The following is a 15083-nucleotide window of genomic DNA, read 5'->3' on the forward strand; positions in this document are numbered from 1 at the left end:
CTGTGTGTCCCCAGGAAGCCACAAGGCTGGGTGTGGTTTTTTTGTCCTCTTCCCCACCACCACTTTGCAATCAGCCTAGAATTTAAAGGTATTTAATGTTGTTGAATTGAACTGAATTCCATCCCAGTCAGTCCTGCTCCAGAGTCTCTTTTGGGAACTGTCAGAAGCAGCTTCTGGCTACTGAGAGCCCAGCCTTCTTAGAGGGGACTTTTCTGCAAGTAGGAAAGAACATTCAAGTGCTGTTATCAGCCCCTCACAGCCCCCAATAAAAACCAACTCCTTTAGCTATAGTAACAATTCGTATTTATAAAGTGCTTTTCTTCCAACAGCTCTGCAATTTTTACAGATGGGGAAACTGAGACTGGAGAGAAGCCATGACTTGCTGGCAGAGTTCAGTCTTGAACAGAGGTCTCCTGACTGGTCCCAGGAACAGCTGACATGAACTCATCTTTCTTTTCTTTCTTCAGAAGAGGGCCAGAGGCAGGAGCATCTCATAGCATGGCTTGCCAGCCTTGTGCTGTTTCTGTAGAGGCCCTGTGGACAGTTGGTGCCAATAGCAGTTCCTCAGGGGGAGCTCAGGTGTACTCACAGAGGTGGCCGCAGCCTGCCGGACAGTGTGTGCTGCTCTCCAGCCACTTGAGGATATGTTGTAGATGACCACCATGGCTGCAGCCCTGGCACCACACAAACAGACCCTTCACAACATGGTGGCACACAGCACAAGTGCTGGCACACTGGCGGCACCTGTGGCCAGCAGAACAAGAGAGGAAGGGAGGACAGTGGTCACCAAGGGTCCCAGAGGCCCTGTGATTCCCATCCCCTCTTCAGCACAACGTCTGGGATGGGGCACTAGCCCTCACCAAGCCCCTCCTCCTCTCCGCCGTCCCCCTGCCCGGCCAGCCTCTGACCTGTCACAGATCCAGCCCTTGTTGCTCATGGGCCTCTTACAGTTGCTGCAGTTGACATGCAGGGTGGTGGACGCCTGGTTCAGACAGGTGATGGCTCGGCAGGTACTTAGTTTGATCACCTGGTTAGATATGTTCCAGAGCCTGAATCGCTGTAGCAGATCAATATAGGAGGTATACCAGTGCTCCTGGGAGAGAGGAGACATTAGGCTGAAGCAGAGGAGAGTCCTGGGCTGGTCTGCTCGCCCATAGTGCTACACTGGGGCCCTTACAGGCTGAAGCAGAGGAGAGCCATGGGCTGGTCTGCTCGCCCATAGTGCTACACTGGGGCCCTTACAGGCTGAAGCAGCGGAGAGCCCTGGGCTGGTCTGCTTTCCCATAGTACTACACTGGGACCCTTACAGTCTGAAGCAGAGGAGAGCCCTGGGCTGGTCTGCTCGCCCATACTACTACACTGGGGCCCTTAATCTCCTGGGTCCTAGAGGACGAGGAGCACAAGGGGTGACCCACGATATTGTCAAGGACAGCAGAGAACGCAACTCCTCCCATGGTGACAGGTGGCAAGTGGCAGATTCCATGGACTCCCACCCCCCTGACAACTACATGGTTAAGTATAATGAGTCTGGAGTTAGGAATCAGAAGACCTGAACCCAGGCCCATTTGTCAGCAACTTCATCTGAGCAAAACACTCCTCATCTACCAAAGGGAGATTGTAAGCCCTCCTTGGTGTGGGAAGTGATTATAAACTCATAGGGATGTTGTAAGGATCAGATGAAAGACTGGATGGGAAATTGTTTTGTAAACTGCAAGCTACTGGATACATGTAATGCACCCAGAATTATCCCACTGCAATAATGTCTGGGATTGCCATGCATGTCATCATTCCATTACTGAGTATTAAGACTAGGTTTACTCTAAATAGAAGCCTTGGCAATCTGTCTGAAGACCATCCTACACCCGAAAGCATTTATGGCCATCCTAAGGGTTTGGATTGACCCAGACACCTACACAGCTTCCTCCTCCTGCTTACTGACCACATCTGATGAATATGTAATCTGGCTATTCCAGCTTAACTCCTACCCAATCTCTTAGCTATCTAACCCAATTTCTGATCTCTCTATCCTTCCCTTCCTCTGTCCTGTCAAAGTTCGAAAAATTTACACTTAATGACCAGAGTGGGAGGGGCAGAAGGGCATGATTATGGAAATGAACTCGCTTCTGAGAATGTGGAAACCATCTGTGGTTACTAACAACTGACATTATATAGACTGTGTTTTGAGGTTTATAAAATACTTTCCCCATGCAATCTCAAATTAAAGAAAATTCAGTTCATAAAGGAAGAGTAACCAGGTAGGTCAGTCACACAGGGGACCCAAGGTAGTAAATCTGATCCTGCTCTGTTACACCAGCCCCCCAGAACACATGATCAGAGGGGCACCTGAGTTTGCTCGTCAATCTCCTTTCGGATTCGCTCGCCCAACACGATTAGGACAGATACAGCCATCTGCACATCACCCTGCTCAGCATAGAAACGCAGCATGTCCCGCACCAGCGCACTGAAGAAGTCAGGAGGCAAACGGCTCTCATAGAGCGTGTGGGAGATGGAAATAAGCGAGAAGGACTCCACGGGGGTCAGGGATACTGTCTCTGCCTCATTGCCGCTCACGTGGGGTGAGTCGGCCTTGTCTTGTAGGTGGTCAGGACCAGAGGGATTGTCCACGATCTCATGGCGGAGAGGAAAGGCTTCCTGGGGCAGCACATACTCTGGCTCCTCCGCTGGGGCGGAGGGGTAGACACACCATTAGGTTGGGGGACATTGACATTTCCCACACCGACAGGCCCCACTGGGGCACCCCTGCCCAGGCCCTGCTGCCACTTACTGTGGGCATTCTCATGATCCATCAGGTACAGCTCGTCGTCATCTACCTCCACGTCGCCCAGGAGGTAGTCAGCAGGGACATCGCTGCCTTCTGTCTCTTCATTCTCTGTGAAGGGAGGAGAGGAAGTCAGAGAGCTGTAAGAACCGAGGATGCCCATGTTTCCCCTGCCCATTTACTCATGTATCATCGGATGGTGCTTGGAACCCATCACCCACCTTACCATCATTAGTGATGAGGGTGGTAGAGGAGTCCAGTAGAATGTTCTCGCTTCGGTTTTCCCCCTTACTCCAATCCAGTCGGCCCTCACTCCCCATTCCAGAGGCCATGTCCTTCAGGTTGAAGCTTTTTGGAGTGGGGGCAAGAGGGAAAGAGGTGAAGCCCAGACGAGGGAAATGAGCCAAGCAGGTGGACAGTGCTGCCACCACCAAGTCCCTCCTCAACACCCCTTCTTCCCTGCCCCTCCATTACCTATTCATAAGCGGAAGGTTGGTGCTGCCCTTCCCAATGCTGTGGTTCAGGTTGGCAGAGGGCATGGTGCCAGGACTGCAGTAAATAATTCTCAGCATGGTCCATGTTTGAGCAACCTACCCCAAAGAGAGAGTAAGCAACAGGCCTGACATGCACTGAAGAAGGGCGGGGTGGTGGGAAGAGCACAGGGAGGAAGTCAGCCCGCTCACTCCTCACTCTGGCCAAGCCTTACATCACCAGGTAAATCCCTTCCCTCCCTTCCCTTCCCTAGGCAGTGGGCTCCCTATTTGTGAAATGAAGGGCCCAAATCTCCAGCAGCCCTTTTGGAGATGCTGCTGGTTAGACTCTGTTGAGTTAAATGGAAGGAAAGCCTGGTCTTTACCTTACAGCCTCTCTCCCTCTAATAAAAGGAAAAATGTTTGAGGCACACATTTGAATCCACTCAGCCTAGGCCCCTCAATCTCCTAGCTGGGAAATGCAGTTACTGTACCAAGTTATCAATTCAGCAAGCATTTATATGTAAGATACTATGAGGGTCAAGGACACAGAGATGAAAAATAACACTTCTTCCCATTAAGGAATTGATAGTCTAACTGGGTCAAGGTAGTGGTGGCGGGTTAAAATGTGCAGAAATAACTATGATAATTTTTCAGATTTTTTTTTACGTATTGGTTTTTTGATGTTTTGCTGATTTTCTCTTTTTCTTTTAAAAAAATATTCTTACACAGAATGGCTCTCTGGGAGCAGGGAAGGAAAGAGATAAAGGGAGAAATTTAGGTGATAGAAAAACAAAATATATAAAAAATTTGTAAAAGAAATAATGATCACAGGCAGACTGTAATAAGTGTAAAGATGGCCAGAAAGATTACATACATCTTCAGGGAGGGAAGAGAGTAAGGAAATTTTTATGGGCAAGGCTGAACCAGAGGTGGCCCCAAAGGGACCGTGAGAGAAGGGTATCATAAGAGAAAGACATCCCTTATAGGCATGAGAGAGTGTGCAGGAGAGCAATGAAGGACAAGAACGGCAGCCCATGAAAAGTCCGGTCTGGTTACACATACGCTAGTATAGGATGAGATTGTGAAGATTAGGTTGGATACTGTGGAGGGTTGTGAATGGCAAAGGAAGCTGATGTGCACTCTTAATCTACCCAGTCCCAGGAAGCTGCCTCATGAACCTACTGTGAATATAGCTGATTTGGGGAATCACAAAATGACAGAAATTTAGAGTTAAAAGGGACCCTCATGGCCATCTAGTCCAACCCAGAATAAAAAAGCTAACCCCCACTAGCATGTACTCCACATGAGGTCCTCTGGCCTCTGCCTCCAGATCAGAGCAGGCCAGTCGACTTTTGGAACACCTGATTTTTAGGACATCCTTCTCAACATCCAGTCTACATTTGCCTCTTTGCAACTTTCACCCACTGCTTCTACTTTCAGGAGCAAAACAGAACAAGCTTTTCCCCTTTCCCATAGGACAGCACTCCAAATAAATGGAGACAATGATCATGTCTCTGCTGTGTCATTAATTCTCCAGGCTAACCTTCCCCATTCCTTCAGCTAATCCCTATGTGGTATGAACTCCAGAACCCTCATCACCCTGAATATTATCTAGACTATCAATATCAATGTCCTTCCTAAAACACAGTACCCCAAACTAAAGATATTACCGATGTGGCTGGACAAGCACTGAGGACAGTGGGATCATCATCTTATTCTGGAGGCTAGAATTATCTTAATGCAGCCCAAGAGCAAGCTGGGGCTTTTGGAAGCCCTTTCACACTGTTGGCTCATATTGAGCTTGGGGTCCACTAATCTCCCCAGATCTTTTTCTTTGGAAGGGGGAAGGCAGGGCAATTGGGATTAAGCGACTTGCCCAAGGTCACACAGCCAGTGTGTCAAGTGTCTGAGACAGGATTTGAACTCAGGTCCTCCTGACTCCAGGGCTGGTGCTCTATTTGCTGTGCCACCTACCTGCCCCACCCCAGATCTTTCTCAAATAAAACTGCTATCCACAACACCTCTTATACTTGGAAAATTGATTTTGGAGTATGAGTTAAGATTTTACATTTATTCCCATTAAACTTAATTTTATTGATGCAGCCCAATGTTCTGGCCTATTAAGATCTTGCCAGATCTCCACTATGCCATCCAGCGTGCTGACTATCCCTCTCACTCTGTGTCTGTGAGCTCCTACCTCCAAAACAAGACGCCTAAGCCACACACAGGCACTTTTCAAGCACTGTCTTAGAGATGCCAGAGGCATCTCCATACCTTCATGGACATCAGAAGACTCTGGGGGAGGGCACTGCACATTATAGGTATTTAGGAAATGGCTGAAAAAAGTCTCATTTGCCTATACCCCCCTCCGTGTCCCAAAGATAAACTGCCTCATTTGAGGATTAGAAGAACGCTGTTGATCACCTACTTTTCCTGGAAACTCTTCCCTCCAAGAATTCTCATGACCCTGCTCTCTGTGCTCCTCCTCCTCCTCAGCTGAATCTTCATCCATGCCACGCCTGTTAACTGGGGGTGCCTGCAAGGCTCTGTCCTGGGGCCTCCTCTCTTTTCTCCCCACACTACCTCACTCAGAAATCTCCTCAGCTCCCATGGGTCCAAATGGCAGCCCACTGATGAACATATCTAGTCTCAGTCTCTTTCCTGAGCTCTCATCCTATGTGACTTTACTCTGCATTTTGAAATGAATGTCCTCCCATAAGCACCTCAAACTTAACTGTACAGAACAGAGCTTGCCAGATTTGCCCCCCAACCCTCCTCTCAACTTCTGTCACCCAGGTCTCAATCTCAGTGTCATCTTTGCCTTGTCACTCTCAGCTCCTAAATCTTACCATTCCTATGATGACATTAAAAATAACATTAGTTATTTTTATATAGACTCCATTTTGCTTTTATCCAACATTTGGTAAAGCTAAGTTTTGGCTGCTTGTAAGTCACCTGATTTTGGATAAGACACAAGATTACCCCACCTCCCCAAAGTCACAAAACTAGCCCTTTCCCTCTCACCTCAATGTCTCCCAATTCCCTCCAATAGGAAGCCAGGTGTCTCAATCCCTATCCCAATACTCTTTTTCCTGTTTTTTATTCCCTCCAAATTGTATATTAGCTTTGTAGAAACCAAGATTATGGGTCCTTGGCTACCGAGAAATTTGCTCAATAAATAATTTGTCTGGATGTAACTACTCGGTTTTTTAATTTCATTGTAACACTGCCTTTTCTTTATCATGCATATGTTCCCACACTGTCACCACCCTGGGTCAAGCTCCAGTCTCCTCTCACCTAGACTATTAAAATAGCCTCTCTGCCTCATTTCTCCTCACTTCAAGCCATCCTCCACACAGCTGCCAGCATTTTTCTAAAACCTAAATCTGACCATGTCACCCTCCTATTAAATAAACTCTGATGGCTTTCTAAGGTCCCCAGGGCCAAAGTGTCCTTTTTTTTTTTTTTTGGCTTTTTGGAGGGAGAAGGTAGGGAAATTGGGATTAAGTGACTTGCCCAAGGTCACACAGCTAGGTGTGTGTGTGTGTGTGTGTGTTAAGTGTCTGAGACTGAATTTTAACTCAGGTCCTCCTGACTCCAGGGCCAGTGCTTTATTCACTGCGTTACCTAGCCGCCCCCTATAAAGTCCTTTTGTTTGCTATTTAAATCTTCTCATAAACTGGGCCCCTTCCTACTTTTCCAGTCTTGTTCTACTTCATAACCCTCTACGTGCCCTGTGATTTGGCCACACTGTGTGCCTTTGCATTGGCTGCCTCCCAGGCCTGGAATGCTGGCCCTCCTCACCACCCCCTCTTAGAACTCCCAGGATTACTTCAGGACTCAGCTGCAGGGCCACTTTCTACCTAAGTCCTTGCCTGCTGCCCTCAGTGACAGAAACCTTCCATCTGCTGTTTTTACCTTATATATACCTATTTATATACATGTTGTCTACCCCCATTAGAACACAAGCTCTGTGAGGGCAGTTTTTGCCTTGTTTTGTGTCTCCAGAGTTAAGCAAATTGCCTAGTCCATCATAAACACTTAATAAACATTTGGTAGTTATCAGAAGTTGTGCCCAGTACTGCTTAAGGTTCTCCCATTGCCCAATAACTGCAATGTATACTTTCATTCAGTATACTGAATGAAAGCTGACTATGTACACAGCCCCTTTGCCCATTCCCTTCTAAGGGCAGGCATCCCTTGGCCCCCCACTCAAGGGGTCTGGGGCCAACCCTTCCCAGCAGCCTTGGAACTCACCTGGTTTCGGCTCAGCTCTTTGGCAACCTTGGCATTGTGATCACAAAGCTCAGCCAAGGACCTGCCAGCCAGAGCATAGCGCCGAGCTGTGTCCACAAACCAGCCCATGCTGCTGCTGTCTGGCTCTGTCTCAAAGACACTTAGGGCACTGGATGATACCGATTCGAACTGCTCTGTGGGATCCAGCTTGCGCTTGAAAAAGATGGGGTGGCGCCGGTCACCTGGGTAGGGCTTGCGGTTTGAGTCAGCTGTCACCAAACTCTCCTTGGCTGCAAATGCCAGGTCCCCAAAGAGCCCATAGCACAGGCCTTCAGGGTTGGCCCGCTCAATGGGCTGGCTTGCATCTTTGAAAATATGCTGATAGAGGGTACTGTCCTTGGAGCCTGACAACAGGAAGTAGGGGTCATGAAGGTGGCGCCACACAATGCCGGTTGTGACATCTCGATGCTCTTCGAACATGGCAGAGGGAATGTAGGGCCGGCGCACATCCCACACATAGATATTGTGGTCGACCATCATCGAGCAAGTAGCCAGGTGGTGTTTGCATTCTGGCCTCCACTTAACACGGGCCACTGAGGCGATGCTCTGCACACAGTAGATTTCTTTGGCTCGGTTTGTATTCATGTCCCATACTTTGACCATCTTGTCACGTCCCCCTGTGGCTAACCAGCCCCTGTGAAGTGAAGGAGGTGTGGAAATGGAGGGCTGCTCTAACTCTCCAAGAACATTCACATATTTTACATTCTTTTCACTTGACCTTGGCTCTCCCTCCCCAAACAGCTGTCCTCTTCCAGCCCCTGGAACCCTGCTGCCACCTCTGCAGACATCCAATGGGAAGGTCGGGAAGGCAGATAAACCAGGGGCACTTTAATTACAATCTTATCCCAGACTGAGGACTTTCCAAATCTCTGCAGTCAGTTCCCACCATGTGCATACTGTGGTGAAGCTCTGGCTCGTTCTCTTTCCAGATCTCACCTCTCAACAAAGGCCACACAGCTGGTATCTAAGGAGCCACTATGGCCTAGCAGAAGTAACACCAAACCAGAGGTCTGCTACTCTTGTCTACCACCAGCATCATGACTAAAGACTTCCACTGCATGCAATACATTTTTCTTCTCTATGTTTTAATACCTCCACCAATAAAATGGGGATAAAAATCCTACTCTCAGCATTGTGCCAGACCAAATGAGAAAGGAAGTGAAAGTACTTTAGAAAGCACTCTGCAAATGAGGGGTTGTACAATGTAGTTGGGAAAACACTGGCTTTAGAATCAAGGGTCCCAGGGGCAGCCAGGTAGCACAGCGAGTAAGAGCACCAGCCCCAGTGTCGGGATGACCTGGAGATCAAATCTGGGCTCAGATACTTAGCACCCACCCAGAAACTGTGTAACCTTGAGCAAGTCACTTAACCCCAATTGCCTGAAAAAAAAAAAAGAATCAAGGGTCCCAAATTCTAATCCTACGGTACCACATAAAGCATCATGTTGAATAGATTCCTTCACCTTTCCTGGTTGGTTTCCTCTTTTGCAAAATAAAGGGCTGAACTACATATACCTCTCAAACTCCTTCTGCTGTTCAATACTGTGATCTTTTTTTTTCTTTTTTTTAAGGGTTTGGTTATTCTGCCCTCTGCCCTGAGAAACCCCCAGGACATCTTTGTCTGCCCTTTATTCCATACCTATCTTCAGGGTGCCAGTCACAGCAGAAGACAGGGCCATTGTGAGCAGTGAACATCCTTTCGTATCGATCTGGCCTCCGGATGTCCCAGAGCTGCACATTGCCATTCTCAAAGGTGGCAGCAAAAGTAAAGTAGTCACGGATGCTGAACTGGACATCACGTACACTCTCTGACTGACCTGGCAGGAGGTAAGAAGGGAAGAAAGAGACAGCACTAGTAAAACCAACTCAAGCACTAATCTGACCCAGGCAATTCCCTAACCTTACCATTCAGAGCTGGTTTTTCTCTCCCATGACCTTCATTTCCTTACTTCTCAACACCCAAAAGATAGAGAGTGTAGTTTTTCACTCAGTCTCAGTGGTGGAAGATAGGGAAGGCTGTGTAATATGGGAGGTCAGGGTCAGACTAGTGCTGAATCTTCTTTAGGCCCACAGAGCAGATTTATAGGAGCCAGAGAAGCTGGGGCAGGGCCACCTGGAGAGGCTAGATACATTGGTGGCCCCTCTGGGAAAATGGCCTTGGACAGGACAGGAAGGAAGTGAAAGGACCAAAGCCTCAGGGTGACCTTCCAGAGCAGCTTCATCTTCTCTTCATTACTCCAAAAGAAGCTATGAGGTCAGGAGAAGGGAGACCATAGAATCTATATAAATCAAAGACTCTTCCAAAGGGCCCCTTCTTAATCCAAGCTATCAACAGTCATATAAAAAATGCTCCAAATCACTCATTATAGAAATGTAAAATAAAGTAACTCTGAAGTTCTACCTCTCCTCCATCAGATGGAAAAGATGACAGAAAAGTGAAAATAACCAATGTGGATTGGTTACATGAAAACAGGAACATTAACTCGTTACTGGTAGAGCTGTGATGCCTGTGACCAGGCATTCTGGAAAGCAATTTGGAGTTACGCCCAAAAGGTCAGTAAATTCCACATGCTCTTTCATCCAGGGATACATGGTAAGATTAAAACTCAGAGAGTTCAAAGAAAAGACCTGTAGGTAGGAAAATATTTATAGCACCTTTTTTGCAATAGCAAGGAACTACAAACTAAGGGGGTATGCATCAATTGGGGAAAAAATAAATTATACTAAATTAATATAATGGAATAGTATCTTGCCATACAAAATGATGAAAAGGATGGTTTCAGGGAAACCTGGTAAGAACTGTCTCAATTAATGCAGAGTGAAGTGGGAAGAACCAGGAAAAGTTTATATACTAACAACAATGAAAAGACAAAGAACTTTGGAGGACTTAAGAAGTCTGTTCAATGATGCAATGACCAACCATAATTTCAGAGGAATGATGATGAAACATTCTACCCACCTGACAGGTGATGGACTCATGATGCAGAATGAGACAAACATTTTTGGACACGGCCAATGTAGAAATTTGTTTAAGCATATTTGTTATAAGGATTTCCCCTGGGCGGGGGAGGGAGAGGCAGAGGAGAGAAAATAAATGCTTGTTAATTTAAAAAAAAAAGTTACATTAAAAAAGGGACACTTCCTTCCACTGAGGTGAGGCAGCCCTATCTGGACACTAGTTTTTCCCCTCATCCCCAAGACCTCCTACTTGCTTTCTCTTTAGTTAAAAACTCAAACCACGACCCCAGAGCTAAGTAACAGTTACTCCAATAACCTTCAAATACCCACAGAGCCCTTTTGAAGAAGCATCTATTTTTTTTTCTGAAGAAGCACTTCAAGCATGACCCACTTATGATCTTGAAGTGCTTTCTGAGACAGGAGGAAAGGAGGAGGGTTCTTATTCCCACCCTACAGAAGGGAGTGGGGAGTAAGAAGGGTGACAAATAGGTTCCAAACAAATGTCAGACCAGATATGGAGCTAGAGAGTAGCCTTGTCTCCAAATATTCAGCTATTGGCTGAGCATTTAAACTCTCCCCTCCAGGTGGAATGGAGAATGAATTGTCTGCTGCCATGATAGGCCCAAGAATTTTTACCATCTTGGCACCTGAAGAGTCACAGGGTGGTTTCTATGCTGCCTTCTCAGAATCCTTATCCTGGCACAAACATTTCAAGCATTGCTTTTCACAGAGAAGTTCTATATGTAGCATTCATTGGCCCCACCACCACTTATTCCAGTTCTTCACTAATACTGAAGTATGAAGGCCCTTGCTATATGACATTATCACAGCTGAGGGACACATACCAAGAATAGCACCACAGAGAGGAGGTTCCAGAGTAAGGCTATTTTTATTCTGGACCCACCTGTACCTCATTTGGGAATCCAATGGGCATGGCCCTTAAATTTCAATGTGTACTTCCCCAGAACAGGGATCACCTCTTCTGCTGTCTCTTACAGTGTAGTTATGAAGCTACCTCAATAGACCTGAGAGTCTAGAGTCTCAAAGTCTCAAATCTGCCACTGACCAGCAGTGAGATCTCGAGCAAATCACTGTCTTCTGGGCTTCAGGAGTCTCATCTATGAAATGATGATAATATCATCTTATAAGATTGTTGTGAGAAAAGCATTTTATAAACTGTAAAGTCATATATAAATGTGAGTTATTATTATTATTATTGCTATCAGTAAAACCACATACCTGAACAGGTAGGTTAGGATCAAATGCAAGTGTATGCAAATGCCCTTAATAAATGGAAAAGTACCATATAAATATAAGCTTTATTATTAACAACAACTGCATTTAACTAGTACTTTAAAGTTTAAAAAGTCCTCCACATACATTATAATGCTTGGTCCCCTAAACAAGCCTGTAAGCAAGTAGGACAAGTATTGTTATCCCTGTTTTATAGATAAGGAAGGGAAGCTCAGAAAGACTAAGTGACTTACCCATGTACACAGAGCTTCAAAGTATCAGAGGCAGGATCTGAACACAGGTCTCTCTAATTCTACATCTAGCACTCTATCTACACCACCTCCCTTTTGGATGAGGTAGGAAAAAACACAATATAGTCACAGTCCCTTCCCTCAAGAACATTACAGTCTGACGGGAGATACAAGATTTATAATATATGGAAAAGAGAATTACAACAAGCCTCAGGGGCTTAGTGAGTAGATTACTGTGGGCTGAGGTGGTCAGGACTTGAGGCTAAGTTTTAAAAGGCAGATTCAGTTAAACAGACAAAAAGGAACTTAGTTAACAACTGTAAGTAAATTCTTCAATCTATGGGCTTCTTCTCATGCCTTCTTTCACCCTTCTCTTACTGCTTAACTGTTTACATCCTGTCTGGTCTTCAGATGCTATCTTCTGAGAAGTCTTCCCTGTTTCACTAATTTAGAAGTGACTGTTCTCTCTTTTTGTCTCATAGCATTTATATACTTCTTTAGTCCTTCAAAAAAATGCTGAGGTAAAACCCCCAAACTCTCCGGTGATGGGTCTCTTTTGCATTAAGCTGGACTTTAGTTAATAGAGTACATTGTCGGAACTGTACTCATAACTCTAGTTTGCCAAGACCCGCCAGAAGAGCTGGCAGAACCTATAAGAAGCCAGAGCTGAGAGGGTAACCTGGTCTAAATGAAAGAGCACTGAACTGAGGTGTACAGAGGGCAGGCTGGTGAGACAATAACTGGTTGTGTAACCTGGGGTAAGTCATATGGCCTCTGTGCCTCAGTCATCTATCAAACACTACTTCAAACATAATATTTATACTATCTCAGGGGATAACTGTGAGGAAAGGGCTTGGTAAAAATTAAAGTACAAACATAAGGTTTTTATTATACTAGAGTAGAATTTTAGTGGGGAAATTTTGCATTTATTGCATCATAATTTGAATCTCATGTATCAGAGTACATTTTAATCTCCCTGTTACTTAGATCATAAAATTCCCGAAAGTAGGGACTATCCATTTTTACACTTCTAGTGCCTAGCAGACTTCGGTAGAGTTAAGCCCTGGATAAATGACTGTAAGAGAGAGAAAGAAAGGAAGGGAAAATCACTGGTTAGTTGACTGATCACAGAACTTCTGATCTTAATAACCAGCAATAAGAGCACCCCATTGTACAGAAGAACGTTCTGAGAGCTTGCCCAAGATTAATCACATGAGAACTGGGGAATGAGGTATGTGAAAAGAGGTTGCCCATACCCCAGGTGGGAGAGCTTCCAGGCTGATAAAAGGGAGAGTGCAGAGGCCCCGAGTGCGCCGGGCTCCAGCCCTACACCACTCTCACCAGAGAAAGTGCTGACCGAGTCCTTCTTGCGGAGGTCAAAGCACTTCATGTAGCCATCCTGGGAGCCACTGAGCAGCATGTAGGCCTCGGTGGGGTGGAAGCACACCTTGTTGACCGTGCGCTTGTGCTCGGTGAACAGCTGGTCCTGCTTGTTCCGGGACGGCTTGCCCAGGTTCCAGGTCACCACCACGCCGTTGGTGGCTGCCGTGGCCAGCAGGTTCTCGTCCATCTGGTGCCACACCACGTCTGCACAGCTGAAGTTCAGCGAGGGTTTGCGGCCCACACGCAGGTTCAGCTTCTCCACAAACTGCTCCTCCTCGATGGCGTAGATCTTGAAGATGTTCCGGCCAGCCACCACCACCTGGGCGGCGTCCCGACACACGCTGATGGCATTGGCCGGGGCGTCCAGGTGGCAGTACATGGTCCGGCCCGTGAGGGTGTTGCCCCCCAGGGCTGTGGTGACCCGGGCCATTTTCTCCATGTGTGCTCCGATTCCTCACGGGCTCCCCGCCCCTAAAGCTCAAGGCACGACCCTGCTGGGTCAGGGGTGGGCTTCAAACGAGCTCCGCGGACATGAGCTCTCGGCCTTGGTCGGACACGTCCTGGGGCCGGGCTGCCAGGAAGCCCCCGGAGTCATGGGGAGGGAGGGCTAGGCGGAGGAGGCCAGACCTCCTCACCGGGGCGGACGTTCATAACCTCGTGCTGGGGCACACAGGGGGAAAAGCCGGGAACTCAACACGCGAGGCGGCTGGGGCTGGCTCCGAGGCACGGAGGCCTCTGAAAGAGACGGGAAGAGAGAGAACGGGGGCCGGGCCTGAGGCTGATGGAGAGAAGTGGGGGGCAGAGACCGGAGGCACCCAGAGCAGAGAGAGCCTCACACGGGGACAGTGAGAGAGACGCCCACGAGGCGACCTGGAGACGCGAAGAGCCCAGGGCGAGAGGGGGAGGGGCGGGCGGCGTCGCAGACCCCTGCCCCGCCCCAGCCCTCAGTCCCTGAACCCCTCACTCACCCAACCGGCTCCGCCCGCCAGGCGCGCCACAGCGGAAATGACGTAGCCTCGGCGAGAGCCCAGGCAACGGAAGTGGTCCCGCTCCAAGGAGGAGCCGTCGCCGCCACCGCGGGCCGGAGACAAGCGTTCCGGCCTGGGGCGGCGCTGGGAGGCGGGAGGCGGGGATACCGCGGGGAAGGGCCGGGAGGAGGGGCCCACGGTCCAGGCACACCCCAAGTCCCGCCCCATTCAGACGGGCCTTTGGAGCCGGTCTGAAAGCTTTCCCTTTCCTTTTCCCTGCCACTCCCCGAGCCTCAGTTTCCCCTCTGTACAAAGGCCTGGTCCCTTAGGTCCTTCCCATCTCTGACATCCGGTGTTTTGCGTTCTAAGGGTCACTTCCGGCTCTGCCGGTGTAGGCAGTATGTTCTCAGGCTCTTCCCAGTTCTGCCTTAGGGTCCCTCCAGCTCTAACCCGATCCTGTGCCCTCAGGGCTCTGTGCGGTGGTCAGAGCCATGTTGGGGGGTGGGGGGGGAGGTGCACGCCGATTCACAAAGGCTAGGATAAAGCTCAGCCGCCCCAGAAAAAGACTAATATGAAAGGACGTGGAGAGCTTAGTGACCCGAAAGCTTGGCGTGAGTGCGCAGTGTGGCATGGCAGCCGTGGGAGCCTAGCCTAGAAGCAGGATAAAGGAAGGGCCCACAGGCGAAGGCAGTGGCTGAAAAGCCGAGGCGGAATAGACGTCCTAGCCTCTCCCCACCCCCACC

At 48.2% G+C, this 15083-nt stretch overlaps 1 protein-coding gene across 1 annotated transcript; it reads right to left on the bottom strand.

Moving 5' to 3' along the window:
- Window positions 1-286: 286 nt before the first annotated feature.
- WDR24 (WD repeat domain 24) lies at window positions 287-14417 on the bottom strand. The gene is made up of 9 exons (XM_069108112.1): window positions 13331-14417; window positions 9187-9364; window positions 7510-8182; window positions 3254-3369; window positions 3006-3127; window positions 2786-2890; window positions 2344-2681; window positions 909-1093; window positions 287-744 (listed from the first exon to the last, which is right to left on the bottom strand). Exons 1-9 carry the CDS (start codon window positions 13809-13811, stop codon window positions 576-578), a joined length of 2367 nt encoding a protein of 788 aa, XP_068964213.1. The 5' UTR covers window positions 13812-14417; the 3' UTR covers window positions 287-575.
- Between the last annotated feature and the right edge of the window lie 666 nt (window positions 14418-15083).

The sequence above is a fragment of the Petaurus breviceps genome, unplaced genomic scaffold (assembly GCF_028583685.1).
Source record: "Petaurus breviceps papuanus isolate PSGF00001 unplaced genomic scaffold, PetGlider_PUasm1.0 138, whole genome shotgun sequence".
Classification (NCBI taxonomy): domain Eukaryota; kingdom Metazoa; phylum Chordata; class Mammalia; order Diprotodontia; family Petauridae; genus Petaurus; species Petaurus breviceps.